The 20,295-nt window shown below is 50.0% G+C and overlaps 2 protein-coding genes across 2 annotated transcripts in view; one reads left to right on the top strand and one right to left on the bottom strand.

Moving 5' to 3' along the window:
• The first annotated feature begins 1,010 nt into the window (after positions 1–1,010).
• Positions 1,011–13,007, top strand: LOC100900615 (elongation of very long chain fatty acids protein 7). Its single transcript, XM_003738255.1, has 7 exons — positions 1,011–1,215; positions 2,917–2,954; positions 9,483–9,623; positions 9,817–9,949; positions 10,742–10,890; positions 11,001–11,269; positions 12,833–13,007. The coding sequence occupies exons 3-7, from the start codon at positions 9,486–9,488 to the stop codon at positions 13,005–13,007; spliced, it is 864 nt and encodes a 287-aa protein (XP_003738303.1). The 5' UTR covers positions 1,011–1,215; positions 2,917–2,954; positions 9,483–9,485.
• A 4,919-nt stretch (positions 13,008–17,926) lies between these two features.
• LOC100900473 (cubilin-like) overlaps positions 17,927–20,295 on the bottom strand; it is an 11,889-nt gene continuing 9,520 nt past the window's right edge. Inside the window, exons 14-19 of the mRNA XM_029112995.1 lie at positions 19,416–19,614; positions 19,074–19,264; positions 18,773–18,899; positions 18,546–18,608; positions 18,261–18,438; positions 17,927–18,147 (exon numbers count right to left, since the gene is read on the bottom strand). Of these exons, the coding sequence (XP_028968828.1) occupies positions 17,927–18,147; positions 18,261–18,438; positions 18,546–18,608; positions 18,773–18,899; positions 19,074–19,264; positions 19,416–19,614 (979 nt within the window). The remainder of the gene's footprint in view (positions 18,148–18,260; positions 18,439–18,545; positions 18,609–18,772; positions 18,900–19,073; positions 19,265–19,415; positions 19,615–20,295) is intronic.

Below are 20,295 nucleotides of genomic sequence, written 5' to 3'. Positions count from 1 at the left end.
TTGTAACGACAGGGGAGAAAAAAATCTGGATCTTAACGAGCGTGACGAGGATTTCTTTGGAAAAAAAAAGCCGCGGGACCACGAAAAACAAATCGCGCACCCGACAACGAGCTGACTCCAGCCTTCGGGCATCTGTAGACTGTCTCTGCTGCTCGATGCCGGGAGAAAACAAGGGAGTCGCGACGCAAGTTCACCTTCGGGAATAGTGGGGCTCCTCGAGAGGAGCGTCAGTGGCTCCAGAATAGAGTTTCCACCGATGAGCTTCCACGGACCGTTGGCTCGCATGCTCCGTTATTTTCCGACTGAAGGAATGTGGCGAACTGTGAGAAGATTTCGGAGAAATTCGGGCGCTAAGGAAATATTCGCCGGGTTCCTCGATCGTGAGCATTAAGCGGTTCAGAATCCAGTAATAGCGAAAGCAGCGGCAGAAGAAAAGCTATTTCTGCTCGCAGTCCTTGACCAAAATGATTATACTGTTGGGACTTCTGGTCGACGTGAATTCATCAGGTGTTCTGGCTCATTCTGCTTTGTCAAGAGGGAAACTAATTAAACTAAACTACGGCATGCACAGTATGTGCTATTAGAGACCATCGATTTCTCCCAGAATCTGTGTCCCGTTGCACAAGGTATTCGCCGATTACTCATCACCGGCGACCATCAGTGAGCACGAGCGAATCTGCAGTTGCTCATCACTCATCTTGCGTGGGCTCTGTCGTAGAACTGAAATCGGATACGAACTGTAGACCGGGGAGCTCCGGATGCAAAACTTCCGCTTTGGGTGATCGAGCTCGGATTCGCCCGTCCGTCGTCTCAATGTTTCGCCTTCTCGAGTACGTCGGATCATTTCACAACAGTTGATCGTTCGGGCGAGAGAGAAGAATTCCCGGCCTATACTCCAATGATATTGTGCGATGAAAATCCGGTGGCGCTTCATCAGCTCGATGGGGCTATAGGTGCCCCGTTTCTGGACCGGAAATTCGAAGAATGGTCGCTGATGACAGCACTCCCTCAAGCTCCGCAGTTCTTCTTCTTCTGGAGGAATCGGACGGGTTGTTGTCCCACTTCGATCTCCCGTGTGTGCATATGATCCGTGCTCGGAGTTCCGTTGACCGAGTCGTTCGCATTGTTGAAGTCCATGTTACAAGACAACCTTCTGATTCGCACTCGTGCAGTCAACCGCTCATTCCGTGACACGTCAGTGGGCAGTATCGACTGGTTAGTGTTCGGAACGGTCCGAGACAGAGGATCGAGTGAAAACTCCATCCGCATTTAGACCACGGATGTTTCATATGCAATCACGCACAACCCAAGTTCTGTGCTCGCGACCTTCGCCCATACTTTCGCTTATCTCTCCGTCGTTGCCCGAGCTCTTATCGATGTTACGCGGTGGCGTTACACAACTTAGGATTCTTTTGAAAATCGCTCCTCTCGGATGCAATGCAGCGTTGTTCGAGCAAACGTCTGCTCTAGGAGGGCCGGCAGCGGGGTCGAACGAAGTTTGAAACACAATATCCGCAACGACGACGTTGACGCGATGGCGATTCCATAGCTCCCGATCCACTCATTGAACGTGCCAATGGGCGATCGAGGAGTTTTTTTTCTGTTCCCCCTCCCGAGAAATATGGTCGGTTTGCTTCACCTCGACACCGGTCGCCTTGAGCTCCGCTTATGGACAACGCAGTACATCGATAGGCTGACTCAGTGAATCGGTCATAGCATTGTAGTCGCGGTTTGTTAACGCGCTGATGAAGTCAGACGGAACAGAAGTCGGGATAAGGCGACTTTTGCGGATCAACGTCCATGGTCACGTATCCGGTTCCTTCGACATGATTCCTCCGGTTTTTCCAATGCATCTCGGAGAACTTTGCTGGTGACGTAAACCTACTTTTGTGACGTCTATACTCCAGAAAATGAAAAAAGAATGCCGGCAAAGAGCTGACCGGATGTCGGCCAATGAACCACTGCAGAAGATCGAAGATTGCGTAAATTTGCCGTGGTGCGTCCATGCAATCAGTTTTTCTTAGTCAGCACACGTGATTGGAAACATACCTACAATGTTTATATTTGCGCGCGGTCGTCGTCGACCCCTAAAGGAATCTTTCCAATCCCAGTTTTTACCGCTGGGATGCGCAGACTCGATGCGATACTTCGGGAAACATTAATTAAGATCAGTGAAATTATATGGCGGTCCTTCTGCTCGGAATATGAACACCGATTTTCCTTGAGAAGTAAGAGCGGTATAAGCCCGATCATCTGCCATTCGTAGCGGTTCCCTAAATAAGCCAATCAGCAAGGGGAGGTCGAAGGAAACGAAAAAAAACGGATCGAGGTGATGGAAGCGTTCCCATAAGAAACGCGATCGGTCGAGACATTGACTACGAACAAGAAAATTCGTAAACAAGAACCGAGTTATTCGGCACTGAAATAAAAAAGAAACAAACGAAGAACATAATCCGGGAAGCAAAACCACGGCTGGGGGTGAACTCGAGGACTTCGACGATAGGTCAGAGATCTCTCGTTCGGAAGCTGAGTCAAGCGCTCCGGAACTCCAACAGCATGCGAGCGCGCCGAGAGCCGCCAGACTGTTGACTTCCACGGCAGAGCACGCGACTCGCAGAGCGTCTTTGAGCGACCCGGGGACTTCCCGCGACTCGATGACCGAGCCTGTGGGATTTACGAAATACGGATATTCCGGGCCCCCTCGCGGAGCTTATTCAAAAAAACAGTGTACCTCCCCGGAATGGCTCGAGTAATTGAGCGAGCGGACTTGCGACCGACCCGCCACTCTGTGTACTTCCCCTGATTTTTGTCTCAGCCGGAAAAGGAAAGAGGGGTAGAGATGTTCTCCGATACCCAGCCGAAAGGAGTGACGTTATTTCGAACATAAGATTCTGACCATTGAATTACGCTCGCCAGAATATATCGTGACTTCAACGAAACCAAAGCTCGATTACGTAAGTCAATCCTTTTGAATCTTTCTCTTAAACCCGCGATTCTTCGAGGCCGTATCGAGTGTGCAAGGGCTGGAGCGAACGGTTTCGACGTGAGAAAATTGAGAGGAGCTCGAAACCTGGGGGAATCCCTCCCCTGTTGCCCATAAAATCGATCAGCTTCGTAGTTGCTGGTTGCCCCTACGAACTCGGACAAGATTCTTGCCTGATTTGTGGAACGGGTGATCAAAAACCCCTGAGCGTACTCCAGAAGGCATCCATGGGGGATCAGGATGCGAAAGTTTGGGAGCGATCTCTTGACCTGAGGCACTTCGGAAAAGCCGAATTTCTGAAATTTCCCCGTTTTGAATGTGATAACTTCTGTTGGTATCCATTCTGCGATTTCAGTATCAGGCTAACCGAAATGAGGCGGTGCTGATAACAGCGGCAGTTGCAGCTTTCGTTCAATGACTCTCTGCTCAAACTCACGGAGCGAAACAGAAAAAGTCTTTGAAAAATGAGCGCTTGAGAAATGAGCCGTTCGGTTTCTGTGCCTCACTTTTCTCTTATGTAGTGTGGACACTCGAGGCTTGCTCACCCCTGTGACGCGAAATCCGCGCAGGATTTGCGTAATCTTCCATACGAAGAGTGAAAAGCGAGCCGAGCTCATTCGAATGAATAACTCGGACGGACCCTTCATGGAGGATTTCTGATGCCATTGCTGATTTGCCCGGTCTCGCCCCCGGCCATCCGAGTATTCGATATCGGTCCACTCTGTCAAAATCCTCGACGGGGAGCTCTTGGCTCTCGAAGAGGTCGTACGCTTCAGCTGTCCGAATCGGTTCCCCGGTCAGTGCTATGGACAGATCACAAACCGATTGATGGATGTCTGATCGCAAATCTCATTCGCTCAACTAACACGTGAAATCTTCGTAAGGAGCAAACTGTCGACAGCGACAAAGCGGCACGGGAGAGCATTACGTCCGGGACTTGTTGAAGGCATCACAACCGAACGTACCCACACATGAACGGATGTAATCAATATAAAAACTTCAATAGGCTCGACGAATAAACCAGAAGACGATGATCCGTCAGGAGTTCTGGAGTCCAGAGTTATCGATCGTTTTGTTTCTCCGGGACTTCCTTGATGGATTTTCGGAAATCCGTTCGATCCTGGGTGCACGAAGCAGATCTCAAACATTTCCGAGTTGGATCGTCGATTACTTCCGAGATTTTTGAACCGGAAAATCCAGCAATTAGCCTTCGGGAGCATCGATGCCATCAGTCGTGACGTCACCCCCCATCACGGCATGAGTTCCCGAATGGAGAGGACTCTCCCCGCATATCGGATTTCTCGCTTTGATGTCTGGCTCCTCCATCTAATTCTAAGATGAGCCTCCCTCGAGCTCCCGAATTCTAACAGTCTAAAAATCATTGGATGAGGACGTTCAGGACAAAGAGGATACCCTTATTATTCTCATCGAGGATCATGCTCGTCTGGTTTCCGAGGCCCCGAAACCTGCCCATTTGTTAGGTGCTGCTCGTATGCTGGAGCCTGCCCGTATATTTCTCCTGTACCCCAAGATGTGGATAGCGCAAGACCCATCCCAATCTTTATCGTTCACGAAGCTCCTATTGCGTGAACTCGCGTCTGAGGTTTTTCGGGAGCTCGAGGAGGCAGCGAGCGGGAATTCTTCGCCTTGCAGTTCAACACAGTGAATACATTGGGTCGAACTCCAAGTTCTTCGAGCTGTCTCTAGAAGTGTTGCTTTAATCGACAAGACGAGTTCAAGATATTCTTCAACGATTGAAGTTTCCATCTTGGGGGATGGCGCTCCGCGGTTTCGCCGGAACGATTCGCCAGTTCATCTTGAATGGACGAAGGCTAATGAATTCTCGAAAGTCTCTACCGCGGAGCATTCATTGTTAGCAGAACGTGTGAACGATCTTTGCGGAGTCTATCCAACTCAACAATGGCGGCAATCAATCAATCAATCGATCTAACTAAACATGGGTCGTCGGTCATCGCGATGCGCCGAAGTCGTTGATGTCAATCGATAGCAGGTATCTGGGCGCCAGCGGGCTGTCTTCGTTGAGGCTCGGCGCGAAGAACCGACGGTGCGCTTTTGCCGCGACCCTGATGGGAGCCATGGGCAGGTCACACACAGAATATGCGGTCGATATAAACACAGTCGGCTTCTGGGTCAATGGAACTTCTGTAGACTTCTGCGGCCGATTCTGATCGGCGTCTGTAGCAACTTTTAACCCGATTCCTCTGTCCACACAACGACACTCGACATATTTTTGTGAGCGGACTTCTTGCGCGCTTCGGAAACGTGTGCCGTGTGGACCAGAATAGAGCTCGGACTCTTCCCGGGGCTTCTCCTAGAGAGCTGAACCCACAGCACGATGGGTGGGGATTCTCCCGCGGCTTACGCGAAGCCTCGTTCGGAATCATGCCGCCGTCTCTGACAGGGGGATACCTCGAAACTCAAGGCTGAAGAAAGGGGAAGTTCGTGGAGACGATTCTCAAGAACGCTGAAGTCAACGAGACACTCGTCCCGGGTTGACGGCTGGCATTCGAAGTTCAAAGTCACCCTGGCTGAGCTGGATCAGTGATGAAGAGAGCAATGCTCGCGGATCGCGCTGCTAGCCCGCGGGAGGCTCATTCAATGTTTGTCCACGTCAGGGCTGAAAACTTACGTCTTTGCTTCGTCCCGAACTCGCTCTTCTGTCACGGAGTCTAAACAGCCTGAGGTCCGGCTTATGAGGAACCCTCGTCCCTTTCTTGGGAGGGAAGCTCTTCCCTCTTGGCACCAACGTGAAAGTTTCTTATCACCTTATCGGCCCCTCATTGGCGGGGCAGCAGGGTACGCACGATTCAGAAATATCGATGCCATCGCTCTATCGGTCGCTGGAGTCCAGGAGGATGAGAGGAATTCAATGAAGACTGAGAGAAATGAAGGACGATTGGCGGTCAAAACGGGAATCGGTTATCTACACATGGATCCCTATCCGTGAAACACTTGCCGCTCCAGGAACTCGAATAATGATTTCAGAGAATCAAACCCGTCTGATGTTTATTTTCTGTTCGGAACTCCCGGCTGCTCGGATAAATTATTGTTCCGCGTCAGTATATTTGCGTGATACGCGGGGAACTTGAGAACGTCCGATACACAAGTCCGACGGAATTTCGGTCCGGAGACTAAGTTTCGGGGATTTCCGGAGACCGAGATCCTTGGCGAGTGAAGCCGAACCCATCGTGTATGAACCCATCTGTCGGAGATGATGTCGATGCGATGCTCATGAGTAGGGCTGGGAAGTTGGCGCCATCGCGCCAATAGCCGTGGATTTTCGCGGTATTTTCAGGCGATCCTCCAAAGGAAGTCAAGGGGGGGGAAATTGCCATGAATTTTCGGGAAAAATGCCGTGAATTATTCCCAGCCTCACTCATGAGAGATGTAAGATGAAGTACTTCTCCGTCAATCTTCTCCATACCTGATGGGGCGACAATCTCCTTCGTACATGAGGAAGCGACAATTTTCTTCATTCCTAATGAAGCGACAAACTCCTTCATTTCTGCGCGCTTTTAGGCATGCGTTTGCTGATCTGTATTCGACTTCCACAAGCTAAGACTGATTCCAAACGGAAGTTGTGGTTGACGACTCCCAACGAAATCTGAAACACACAAAATTATTATCCCTGGCTCGAAAGCGTCAACCTTGATACTCGCCGCCAACGAGCCCACCCGACACATTGATCGTCCGGATTGTCGCGGATGGACAAGGATACGATTGAATGCGGTTTTGGAGACAGACTTGGACGAGATTTCGTGTGTATCTGTGGCGATTTTCCGGAATTTCCCCATGATCCTTCCCTCAGCGCCGGAGTCGCCACCAAGAGAACTCTTCGCAGTCGCCAGAAGCCATATTTTCGCGCGGATTAGCGACATCTGAATCTAGATTCTAGGATATCCGAGTACGAATGAGGAACTCATAGCTCGATGGTGCGGAGAGCAAGTGTGCTTGATCCAGCCTCTCACAGCCTCGATCTGTATATTCGGGGATCGCTGGCGAATCCTCCTGACAGAGCTCGGGAAAGTTCCAGCTTATTTAGAATAACTTGTTCCGCTCAAGTCCACACAGACGGTCACCCGTCCTATCGATATAATTTCCTTCTCGGCGTATCCGATTTCGGTGGACCAGAGTTCGAACGTGGAAGCGGTTTGGAAATCCGTTCAATCCCGAAGAATCATCCCATCTTGCTTACAATCCTTCCCGAGATGTTCCTTCCTCGAAGGATTCTCGGCCGCGGCTCTGGAACCAGAAGAATCAGTGCGCGATCGAATTCGTATCTTCTGAGCTCTTCTGCAGCTTGATTCGAGTTGGTCTCTTCGCGCAATTTATCTGAGCGGAACTCCGGTAAATCCTATTATCTCTCGGTCAGACCGATATAAATACTCGAGGGTGGACACTCGGATAAATAAGCAGCGATTTTCCGGCTGCAGACCTTCTAGGAGTCGATCGGGCACTTCGGACAGCGGCTTAACACCGTACGTCTTGTCAAGGTGAACATCCAGCTATTTTTGGAACTGTACGAAAATGTCATCCAGTGGAGAAATGTGTCAGAACTTCACATCGGATGGACTTTGAGATGCACATAAAGCAATCGAAGCCGAAAGTCGCAAGCCTGTCCGTCACTCGGGAGAACGCCTACGCACAACGTGTCAAAAATTTCCCCGTCAGGCATCCCCAGATCACCCTCGCGGGATCCTAAGCGCATTTAGCAGCTCTTCCGCAGATCGGTTCGCCTATTGTCCGCGGAGTTCGGTAGCGCGCTCGGTCTCGAGGGTGGCGCCGCTTGATGGTTGTGGCACTTGAGCGAGCCAATCACCACCATCGAACCGCGGAGGAAATTCAAACCGTGATACCCTTCCGTAGCAGAAGTAGTCCTTCTTCGACACAGTTTTCCGAAGCCGAGCGGGGCTCGCCATCGATTTGGCTCTCCGCGTAGCCGCCATGGCACATTCTGTTTAATTCGCCGTTTCCATTCAAGCAGTCCCCATGCTCAATCAAGGAGGCTTGGATGTTGGAATGCGTGTCCTAGCTCGCACCTCGACTCCTGAGTCGGGGAGCTCAGAGCAGCCGTTCAGGGAATTTTTTCAAAAAATAATCTGAATGGGCCAATAAACGCTGTCGACCGCGAATGTTACGTCAACCTCGCGGTCATTTAGATTATTGAGAGCATTCGTTCGACGTAGCTCCCATCACTGCGTCGCCCAAGGAGCGCCATGGATAAAACGTACCGTCACAAGAAAAAAGTGAACCGCCATGAAAGTCGATCCTTGACGGATAGTCGATGATGTTGTTCATTTCGGTCCTAATTCGTCATCTGGAGCCGCTGATTGCATACTTTTCCCCTTCCGAAAGCAACAATAACTGTAGTGATTATCATTACTGACATCGATATTGTCGACGGAATCACCGAGACTGAAACGATCGTTTGGCGTCGCTCGAATCCTCGCGATCGGGGACCTTGAAACTCCCAGCGGGTCATCCCCTTCTCGTCGTCGAGTCCCGTAGGCGATTCGGATCGGTTCTCGTACCTTTCAGAAGGGTAGTTTCCCATGTCCATCTCCTATCAGTCTCCAGGAGACACTGCGGCTGTCCGCCCTATTTCGATCGTTAGCCGGACGATTCGTGAATCATCAACGTTTTCCACCGAAATTTTCGGATCGCATACCCTTTGCGAGTCAGCGAATTCCACGCTGCGCGTTGTGGAGCTCCAAGTGTTGTCCAAAGAAAAGACAAAAGAACGGCGTGCATGCGGCGTGGCGGGCGGACAAACAAGTAAGCATCGGGCGAGATATGGAAGCAAGCCGTTGTCCCAGTGCGTCTTCCGGGGATTGTCTGCCGACGTAGTCGCGACTCGTAGTCGGTTCTTCCGGGGCGACAGTCTTCGGGGCGGCAGTGACTTCATACACCTTGCGCGAGCTAGCTGGCTGGCCGCGCCGCGGTGGCGATGTGAAGTAACTGACCCACTTTCCGCATTAGCCAAGAACAACATCGACAACAAAGTCGACGGCGGCGACGCCGACGGTAGCTACGAAGATGTGCGCCGCCGCATCGGCACCATCGCGATCAGCAACGAGCACGAGAGGTTCGAGCTGCAGAAGCTAAGCTACGAGGCGCGGAATTCTTCTGTTCTGGAACTGGTGCAATCACGCCCCTACGCTTGTCGCTCGCTCGAGCGTTCAAGGGGGTCCATGGTCATATTCCATGACAGGAGAAGCCTCCCCGGGCAAGTTTGACCAAAAGAGAAGTCGAGCGCGAAGGCTCTGTTCTTCTGGAAAACAGGGGACCAATTTGGCACCGTATCCGATCCCGGACGCGAATGCGGGGATGATGAATTGCCGAGCTTCGTGCGGAGAGCCGGTGTAGTCTGATGAGTGATATGTACATATATTCGAAGATAAGTAGAAATGGATGCACGAGAAGTTCCATGGTGACACTGGAGAGAGTCTGGTGTAAAACTTCTGTTCTTTGTTTACAGATCATGGCCTCGCTCGACATGGATCTTACTCAGAGTTGGCTGCCCTTGCCCGAAAAAGACTCCCGGGTCGAGGGATGGCTCATGCTCGGGAATCCCACCCCGATCGTCGTAATCTTAGCATTCTATGTGTACATCGTCAAGGTGAGTGGACCTGCATTACTTTTCGAGAACGGCTCTTTCTGAGCGCTTCCTGAGAGACTTTCGCTCCGAGGGAATATATCAATTCTCTGGGTACAGATTCGAGGTCTCATCTGAGACGAATCCCTCATTGGAATCGGAATGTCCACCCGCTCCGAGATTCTTACCGAATCGGACTTTATTCATTGGACGACAGGTTCTGGGTCCCGGCTACATGAAAAACGCAAAAGCGTTCGAGCTTCGCCCGATCATCCTCCTGTACAACGCCTTGATGCTCGTCGCCAATCTATCGATCTCGTCTTTCGTGATCTACCACGCTTTCTGGAAAGGTTAGTATTCGCCATGTCGGACGCCGGTTTTGCGAATCGAACAACTCTAGAACGAACGTTGCATTTCATCCACTCTTCAAGCTGCGGGACTGTGCTAATACAGGATACCCCGAGAATCGAGTTTGGCTAGTCGGGGGTGACGAGCCGAGAAATCTGTCTCAGAAAGAAGGTGTCACCGATCAGCGAACTCGCTCCAGCGCGTGGGAGAAGAACGAAGTGACACGGAAGAACTCGTGCTGGAAGTTCTGCTCTGCGCCTCTGCTTCCCCAATAGTTGTCTTCTGAGCGCGAGCAGAAGTTTCCGCTCGGCCGTGATGATATTTCTGCTGGCTGCATCTTCAACCCTTTTCGCTCTGTTGCTTCCCGATCATGCTCAGATGTAGAAGCGCGAACGAGAGAATCATAAAACGAATGATGTCGTTTAGGCTACTCTCTTGAAAGAATAACCAGAATGAGCTGAACGTTGAGCGGCTCACTACAATCAATCAGACGTCCGGATCCCCGGGATCGACAGGACGACTGCCTCCAATGGTTCATTTACAATAGTTCCGATCGAGTGGTTCAACTTACTGAGTCAAGCAGCCTGTTACTAAGTCATTCACTGTAATGCTCGCTCAGTCAATCACCGATCACAGAAACTTGCTGATGGCCCATGAAAATATCCGCCATTCACATGAACGCAGAGCCGACGATTCGACGATTTTGAGTTTTGCTAGGCAATCGTCTTAGCTCCTTCCCCCTTGATCATATCAAGGAAGAATTCTTAATAACATTGAAAATCGTGGGGTTCCAGGCCACTACGCCATGTGGTTCACCGAGCCCGATCTTGGAGACCACCCAACGACCCTCTTGCTGCTGAATGTTTCTTGGTACTATCTCGTCCTCCGTTTGACCGAGTGCATCGAGACCGTTCTCTTCGTCTTGAGAAAACGTTTCAGACAGGTGAGAATATTTTCCGGGGACCCCCAGGCACCCCCCTTTGGATGGTTGACTTTGATCGATTCGGTCCTTATCCGGATGCGGAACTCTGACGTAGAACTCTTCGTTTCCAGGTCTCCCTCCTGCACGTTTTCCATCACGTCTCAGTGACTTTCTCCGTGTACTTCTACATAACTTACGGAGGTTTCGCCCTCGCCTGCTTCGAGCTCACCTTCAACGCGCTGATCCACGTCGTGATGTACGGCTACTACTTCCTCTCAGCTTGCGGCCCCTCGATTCAAAAGTACCTCTGGTGGAAGGAGTACCTCACCCTGATGCAACTCGTTCAGTTCGTCATCATGATCGTTCGTAACATCATGCTCGTATTCTGGCTCAAAAACAGGTGAGTTCAAGGCACTCTGCTTTCTTAGCAGAAACTCCCGCCGAATTCATTTCGAAAGCTCTCGAATCCTTGACGAAAGACCAGAAAACTTCCAAAAATGTCCGAGCAGAGAGGAAGTACTCCTGGTATTCCATTCAAGCGGTCAAGCACCCCATTCCGAAAACGTTTTTTTTGCGGTGTCGCTTCTTTCTTAAATGCAGTTCACGGCGTTTTTGAGAATCGCTCAAGAGAAATCGGGCAGCGCGGAACTTTCTTTGGTCTGGCCCCTATTCCTACTATCCCGTGATTTGAGTCAGATACCATACGATACTTTCGCCTCAGATCGAGGTCGATTTTAAGACTTCTGTTGAGCATCGCTTCTGGGATTTGTAATTTTCTTCGCGAAAAAAGCCGCACAAATACATTTCGGGAGACGCTTTGAAGAGATAATCCGCTCCCATCAATCCATGGATGACCTGATGGCCCCGGGTCGGCCTTCCGTCGTTTTCCCCTCGAGTGAGTGAGCGAGCTCCTCCAGGAGAAGCTCGTAGCGGAAGGGTATAAAATAGAGGCCTTTGCGAATGGCTATCCCTGGATCCTGGCCTGTACCTCCACAATCGTAAGAGCAGCAAAGCGATGAATAATTGATCTATGACTGGAATCGCGGAATAGTGCAGAGACTGCAGCCAACAGTGATCACACCGCAAACACATTTGAATGCCTCTGGCTGAGAAAAACATCTATACTCTCCATGTGAGGTCTCGCTGTTCCGATTTTCTGTCGGTAACGCATCATGAAACTCGAGCGAATTGCATGAGGAGATTCCACTCAGGGAATAGAGGAGCCTGCGCCAGAGCGTGAACAAACTCGATTTCTGAGGGAAGAAACCATCATCTTATATTTCCAAGGCTGCTCTGTTCCATCTCTCCTAATCTTTCATCGTCTGAGGGGTTATCGAGAGCCGCCACCAGGGTATCCTTTGGAGTCGATTCCCGTCTCAAAACTTCCGGAACCGAATTCTGCAGCGTCAGAGCGCACATACTCGCTCCGGATACTCCGCGTTGCTCATTGATATTATATCTCAAGGCGACGCGGTCTTTCATCTGCTTCTTCATTCCCATGCACAATCTTATCACAAGACGCTGAATGGATTTCTATAGAAAAAAAAACCGATGGCGCGTGCTTAACCGTGTCCAACAATGACGGAGGAGAGGGAAACCATCACGCCAGAGTGAAGTTCGAACGAGCTCCCGCGACAGCAAGATCTTGTATCGAAATGATCTGAGTGACATCAATTGAAAATCCTATTCAAGTTTAGAGGGAACTTCGTCTTGTCCCAAGGAGTTCTAGAACGTCTTTCTTCTGGTATTCACAAACACATCGAAAGCTCCGAACAATTCTTGATCGTTCGAGCAAATCACATCTCTCAAGCCAGAAGAGCAGCCAGAACCGAGCGAGAGAGTGTAAAGGGAAATGGGAATACACTCCTTTCATCCTAAAAGCACTGAACGATGGGATGCGATAGTGTTTTACATTCGCTTATACCATGAAGGAGAATATTAATTGAGCTCTCTATTTCTACAGATACTCCGCGTTGCCTGCGTTTATGCTTCTACAATGCTTCATCTTCTTGCTCCAATTCTTCCATTTCTACATCCAGTCATACCGTAAGAAGCGTGAAGAGAAGTTGCAAAAGCGAGCCGCTCGAGAAGCAGCTCTCAACAACAACCATCAAGAGATGGACAAAAAAGAACTTTAGCGAGTGACTCGGGCCAGCGGCTAGTGCTACTAGTCTTAGTTCGACTGTGGCTTTTGTTTAGGTATGACGAAGAATAAGGAACAGCCGTGGGCTGACTCGAATTCGCTTGTAAATATATCGATCAATCGGAACGTTCCCCCTCAAAGCAACCGAGCGGCTCGATACCGTGTCTTTCGGAGATACCTCAGTTTGAGACCGACTGAAAGATGCCGTTCGGGTGTCGGTGGAGCGATCAGTTTATGTTCATGTTGTCTGTCGCTAGCTCTCTGTCGCTAGCACAATGTCACATTTGCCTTCCCGATCGTCTACCAGCTTATCTTCTCAGCGAAGTCCCGCAAAATCGTGCGGAACTTCTGGGAGTGAGCAGTTGGTGGCTCCTGAAGGTCTTCTGAGATACCCCAGAGGTCTCCAAGATCGAGGATGGCAATCCTGAATGAGTTAGTGACAGAGATGCCCGTATTTTGGAGTCCGTGATGTTTTCAGTGTCTCGATTGCTCAAATTCAGGGGTTCTGTGTGAAGAACGAAGCAGCTCACGGTGGAAGTGATTGTATATAAGCCTAATAGGCGGTGCGGATTCCGCGCAGGGACGGAGCGTTCGGAAGATAACGAGAACAGTAATATAAAGAGAGGAAGACAAGCAGATTAAGCAGAGCAGACTGTAAATAGTCTCCAGTATCATCGACTGTTTTCCGAATACTAAGTACAGAACGAGATAAAGTTCAGCGAGAGGTAGCAGCAGGCGGAACGGATTTAATAAATGTTCAAATTAATCTGTTACGAAGGAATTTCGCAGTCGTTTCCCCTGACGTATCCATGGCGGAGCTGCGAGGTTTAGAAGAACACGCTCTCCCGGCTGAGAGCTCGGAGAAAGGGGGTAGCAGTCGAGGTGACATGTGTAGCTCATGCCTGGAAGGCATTTCTGATCTCCGATAGGGTTCATAACTCATGAGATCAGCAACTGCTCGCGATGAGTGTTCAGCGCAGAATGAGGGGATCACCAGTCATGAGGCCATGTTGTCTGACAAGCATTGCCGTCAACAGGATGGCCGTCGAGAAGGACGCGCACTTCGTCCTCTGGGTACGGGGAGTACATTCCTTTTCGGGAGGCGTCTCAACACGGCGCGTGATATCCTCCGAGGATGGCGTTCTTTCCAGATCGAGCTCCATGAAGATCTCTGGAGTCGTCCTACAACATTGCCGCCCGCGCCACCCCCTTTGTTCCACCCCGATTGAAGAGCAAATGAGGTCGTTTCATTGGATTCGTGACCATGTTTGAACAAACATATGTAGGAGGAGGGCTTCCTAAATTCGTCAATGCTGAAAAACGGAGGATATGTTGGAAATGATCCATTTCCTATTTTGGAAGATAGGAAATTCCCGCATCACTCCTCGAACTGCGAGATGGAAAAACTATCCCCCTGAGGGACACTTCCAATGTAACCTGAGTCAATTAATTTGGACGAGTCGTTTGCGTACTAGTTACTTTATTTTCATCAGACCTTGATAGCCTCATGTTTCACTTCAATTATTTCCTTCCTTAGAGCTGCCGTTCAATTAGATTCGGAGTTATCGGTCGTTTCCAACATCCATCGGAATTCGCTGCATGCATGGGTTTCTTCCACAGTTTGGTGAGAATAGGGCCGTCCATGCAGAGCCCGGAAAACCGCAGGAGGCGGCATGCACTTCTGTTGGGAGACTAGACGGGAGAAAACTCTTTATCCACGGCAGCACAGGAATCCCGACGGTTGGGAACCGCACGCAGACTCCTATCAAAGATTCCCGGGATCGTTCGTGGGGTTTTGCTAACATCTCCACTTCCAGCATCATATTCATCATCATTACCATTATCATTATCATATCTGTAATCTTCATCGGTATACTGATATACGGTATACGCCAGACAGGACCAAGCAACATCGTCGTAGATTCACCTACAGTAATTTTACGAAGCCGTTCCTCCCGTCACCATGGCGGGCAAATTGATATCCGGAGGTTCGGAGAATATGTTCCTGAGAGCGGATGCTGATTCGGTGAATCACTGACTTGCTGAGTTTCCGTTATATTGAGCTCCAGAGGCCCTGTCTGGGGCGTACGTAGTCGATTGCGTGGCAAACCTCATCCCAGAATGAAAGACCCGTGATTTTTCCGGAGAATGGGCTTGTTCGGTTCTGGCTCGCTCGAATCAAACCTTGTGTGTTGGGATTTTGAGCCGGAAGCTAGGCCCGCAATCCCGTTTCCTCAAGACGTGAAATATGCTCAATTACCCCTCTATTCAGTACCAGAACCGGATTTCGCCTACCCGGCTGTGAGAGGGTGAGGGTGCTCTGTTCCCCCTCCGCATGTTTATCTTTGAGAAGTTCCAGGCCTGAATCCGTCCCTGCATACAGGGAAATGTCGAGCATTCGAGATGAGGTGTTGAAACAGTCGATCACTCGAGTCGCTCAGTAACGTTTTTATACGAGATCATTGAAGCCATCAATTGAACCCTGACGTCTCTCGATCGTGAGCGGTTGAAGTCCACGGCACTTGACAGGCTTAAGGATATGTGCTAGGACAGCTAAGTACGCGCGGTATGCTTTCTGGCCTAAAGAGACGGGGTCGAAAGAGGTCACCATTCTGTGACTTTCATGGTTTCAGTTATGAGGAAAGCTGCAGCCTCCATGGAGCTGGGGGCTGTCGAATGCTTGGAATACTCACGGATCTTCAACCCGGATATTACGAGCAATAGCGAGATTAGATCAGACTCTTCGTCGAATGTTAGCTATTGGGCACCGTGTGAGCTAATGAAGATATGAGAAATCTGCGCCGGAAAGCGATACCTTCGGAGCCGTCTACGATGGAGAGCTAGTGCGCGCGGATACAGCGGACGCGTCCGTTCGCAGCTCGAGTCAAGCCGGACACGATTCCTTCTGATTGAAATCTGATACGACTCTCCGAATAAATACCGACAATATTAGGATGTCTGCGTTCCGTTCTGTAGGGGCAATCAAATCCGACATCGCTCACAGCGGAGATGATGCTTCCTCGCTCACCCCATACATGATTTGAGTCAAAATTATGAAACAGTTTACCGAGGATAAACTCTGAGAACTTATTTCCGAGTCCGGTGCGTCACTGTGATCTTGAAGGCTCATTTTCATCTGGTCCTAGTATAGCGTCTAGGAATCTAGGTTCCCCACGATTTTACTCGTGGGTTTGATTATTGATTATATCAGAGCTGAATCAACACGGTTGATGTTGTCGCTGTTTAAGATATTGTCATCAATATGGCTTCAATATTCTCTATTAATCCAGTTCCAATCGCTGTCACTAAGCATCAATAAGGCTCATAGAGTTGAATGGAATCGTCGTGGGAAAATGATGTCGTGCCAACCGCTAGAAATCACACATACAGCCAAGCTCGGAGAGAAGAGAAGGAGAATCCGAAGGGAAGTAAACATATGGATTGCTCAGTTTTGGATGGCAACTCGTTGGAGTCTTTTAGTCCACTCGGAGTCGGGGTGATGGGATGCTTTTACAGAGAGGCTGTCATCTGAGAGCGCCAATTGCTCATATACCCTTTTCCCGGAAGACGAATGAAGAGAAACTCACGAAGAGACAATAAGAACAGTAGCGGCAATGTTCCTCATTGGACGAGGGTCTCCAAACAATACTTTGTGGAGTTTGTTCGTGAAGATTGAGCTTGACTCAATAATCTGGTAAGCCGAACGCCGCGATAACCATAATCAATCATCACTTCTATCATGATAATCTCGATATCACTGCTGAGTGTGGAATTACATTCCGAGTATCGTATTATTCCGGAGTAGAATACTAGAATCGGACGTCTTGAGTACAAAGTTTGGCGAGAGAAGGAAGAGTTTTTTCAAGGAACTTTTAGATAGATCCAGAGAGGAAATCCATCTTTTGGTATGCTATCATTATTATCGTCGTCATCATCATCGGTGTCGATACAGACAGAGTTCAGTGTTCAGATAACAAGTTCATAACGGGTTTCCGTAAGTGTTACAAGGGGAACTTCTCATCGCTTTAGCTGCCTCGAAGTTTCTTGATAACAGTCTAGGATATCGTAGAGAGAGATTGTCGACGATTTAAATATCGCCGCCGCGCCGCTCAGCAGACCCAGTCGGTACGTCTTGTAAAATCGTAAATCGTAGCTTTTCGGACGAGGACTTTTCCAGAGGAGTCCAGTGTCAACAGGACATTCGACGCGATTTCGAACGGCTTTTCAGACCTCGGTACCATCATTTGCGTCATGTCCGCGTGACTTCCTTGCTCTCGGGGCCGATAGTACCGGTGTCATTCTGGACGGTGCTGATCATCACTTTGCTTCCCTCTCAGGTCATCATTGTTTCCCGTAGGTGGAATGTGGAATGCTCCTTCAATGCGTAATGCAATCTCGTTTTTTTTCCTATTCTTCACGAGAGCTCCGATTCGGCTTCCCTCAGAGCTTATACGGTCCGTCTCGACTCCTCGATAGATAGATTCATTCATTCATTCACCCGTGAGCGCTTCTCCTCGAAGCTTCGTATTTATGTGATCGCTTGCGGTCTGGGACCCTGCAGACAATCATTTCCGCTGCTGATTGAGTAGGTGTTCTGAGACACTCGTTTTGCGTCGACGTTTCAGAGGTTCGTTCCTTGCGTTGATGATGGAATGTTGCTGTAGGTGGTGTACATAACAATGGTAGTAATATTGTAGTAAGTAATTAATTAGGTATCAGGCGTTGTTGCGATATTTGTTGCGAAAGTTTCCTTTGATTTCCACGGCGACTCGCTCCTCCGACGGCTGCCGTTCATCGGTTGTAGAAATGATTCAAAATAGTTAGTAACTGTGTCCGGATTTGTTAAGTTGGGCTTTGATAGTTTGCGTGACAGTGGGATGGCAGTCCCGCGCCATCCTACACGGTTGATTCTAGTCACACGTCATCCATACAATTAATACTATAATGAATGTTCGGAGCCGCTGGGTGAGGCGATGAGTCGTCCTCTTCCGCAGGGGGGAACATCAGACGCGTTCTCCCGCGCCATGAGCGTTTGCTCGTGCAGCTCGCACAAATCATCAACAACGTGCAGCCGGCGACGAAAAACGAAGCTGCTATCGTCACGATGAACAAGTTCATCCCGGAGCTCCGCATGCCTGCATGGGATGGGAAACAGCTTAAAATCGAATAATTATCCCCTAAGTTGGATGGGGTTCAGAACCGGGCTGGAGTTCCGTTGTTAGATGAGAGCAAAGTTCGCGAGACTCACAGTTGACTTCGTCGCTGTCATCCCCAGGACCGCAATTCGCAACGCCGTTACAAACTAATTTCGCGGAAATGCACCGCGAGCTCGCAGCGCAACGTACACCACCAGCAAATGGTCTTGAGTTGCCGATCGCGCTTGACGTCGATTTTAAAGCCGAGCAGTGCTCGTCGTCATCTCTGATCTGGAATCAACATGTTCTGTCACTACAAGCTTTTGTGGGCACACTCCGACCCGGAATCTCCTGCTCCGTATATTTCCCGCCGCCGCAAGGGTAATTTCGGTTCTTACCTCAGACCAGACGGCTTTGAAACCCCTATTCCCGACAGCCTTGGCCGCTGTCATGAATTGAACCTGTGGGGTTTGCAGGGACGCATTTGAAACTCATCGCGAAACCAGGGAGGAAATAACAATGAATACGTGCGTTTGAAACCGGCCCCTCGAACAGGCTGCTCTGTAAGCGAGCTTTGTGACGGTAAATGCTAAATGCAGGGACCGAACGCATTGATGCAACCTACCTTGAGCGTGTTCCCCGTAGACATGATCTCTCTCGTCTCATTGGTCAAAGTTTCTCCGCAGAGCTCGACCGGGGGACCGACTCCATTTGGATCTGGCCAAACTCGTACAACCGCAGATGGGCAACCCCTGGAGAACAGGAATGAAACCGTTTGTTCCAAGTCGCACCCGTCCACCTGGAGCTCGTTTGTGGTCGAGCCGCTCGATCTCGGCGAACCTCCACTCCGAGGCTGAGTGAATCGCCAGTCGGAACAGAATATAAATCTTTTCTCGAAAGCGGGAAGGATACTCCGAAAAACTCACCGATCCGTCGGTTCGCCCTCTACATGGAACATAGTGAAATAGAAGTGTATTCGTCGCTTGGGTTTTACCGTAATCCACCAGTTGCAGAGTTGACGATCGTTCTTGTAGTTTTCTGGATATCCCGGAGAAGTCAAAATTCCTCCGTCCAGCCCAGTGACGTTCAATCCACAGTCGCCGTATCGGGTAACGTTCTGGAAAAATAAATTATTGCAGTTGATCCGGGCAGGACGGCTCATGTGACGCTGAAAACTTTGCCATGCCGCGAAAATATCGGACCGATCTAGGGGTGAAGAGCGATTCGAAGGGGAACAGAACGCAGAGAAGAAGGTCGGGGCAGCTCACCTTCAAGAAATAGTAGTTCGCGCTGAAACCTCCGGCGACACCCTGATCGTCTGTGTGGAGAACGACCCGGACGGTGTGGTAGCCGAGGTCGGTGACGATAGGGCCCGGAGCAGCGCTCGAACAATACCTTCCGTATTTTTTCTCTTGGCCTTTTTCATTCTGTTCGTAGATTTCCAACCAATCTTCCTCGCACCCGTCACTGCAAATAGAGATCCCCTGAGGTGTGGACCTTGAGGCTACCTCGTGAAAATGGATTCTACGACTTTCTGCCGGATCTCTCGAGGCTTTTCGTAGGTCAAATGCTAGTGACAATATGGGTTTGCCATATCGTGTAGTCATGGTGTCGTCATCGAGAATCCGGTGGTCGGGCTTGTCACGAGTACCTACGCTAGCGACAACGGCGGGTCTTCTCGAGTCGCGGACTCCTTTGACCAGGAACCTCAGGAGCTGCACTCTTCCGGGAGCCGAACGCTGAGTCAGTTTTTTCCCTTAAGAATGGCGTGTCCGGAGCTTCTATTTAACAGTCTCCGATCCGGATAGAAGAGTTTCACGAGAGAAAGTAATTGTTCCCTGGCGACTGGGTATCGGAAACTCATTCGCGGAAAAACTTCGGCCGCAGGGGATTATTCGAGAGTGATCCGTTGAAGGGTCGCAGGGCGCTCAAAGCGAGCTGACAATGGTACGCTTCCGGAGAGTACATGATGAATTTTTGACGAGGCAGCTCGATTGAAACCCCTTCAAGTGTACGGACCTTGCATGGTTATCGACAGCACCAGCGAATCATTGACGGTCCCCGCATTCTGTAGCTGTGGCCGGCCTTTGGTCGATGTGGAAAAGTTTTCCCAGACCAAAGCGACTCCTTGACCATGCAGAATGAGGA

The sequence above is a fragment of the Galendromus occidentalis genome, unplaced genomic scaffold (assembly GCF_000255335.2).
Source record: "Galendromus occidentalis unplaced genomic scaffold, Mocc_1.1 scf7180000075860, whole genome shotgun sequence".
Taxonomy (NCBI): Eukaryota; Metazoa; Arthropoda; class Arachnida; order Mesostigmata; family Phytoseiidae; genus Galendromus; species Galendromus occidentalis.
The sequence above is the reverse complement of the archived record's forward strand: the minus strand, read 5'-3'. Positions and strand labels throughout refer to the sequence as shown.

Bases quoted from the DNA above. Each gene is read 5' to 3' on its own strand.
- LOC100900615 (XM_003738255.1), top strand. From the start codon at position 9,486: ATGGCCTCGCTCGACATGGATCTTACTCAGAGTTGGCTGCCCTTGCCC. The intron at 9,950-10,741 runs GTTAGTATTCGC...GTGGGGTTCCAG, and splicing joins CTACCACGCTTTCTGGAAAG to GCCACTACGCCATGTGGTTC. The intron at 10,891-11,000 runs GTGAGAATATTT...CTTCGTTTCCAG, and splicing joins TGAGAAAACGTTTCAGACAG to GTCTCCCTCCTGCACGTTTT.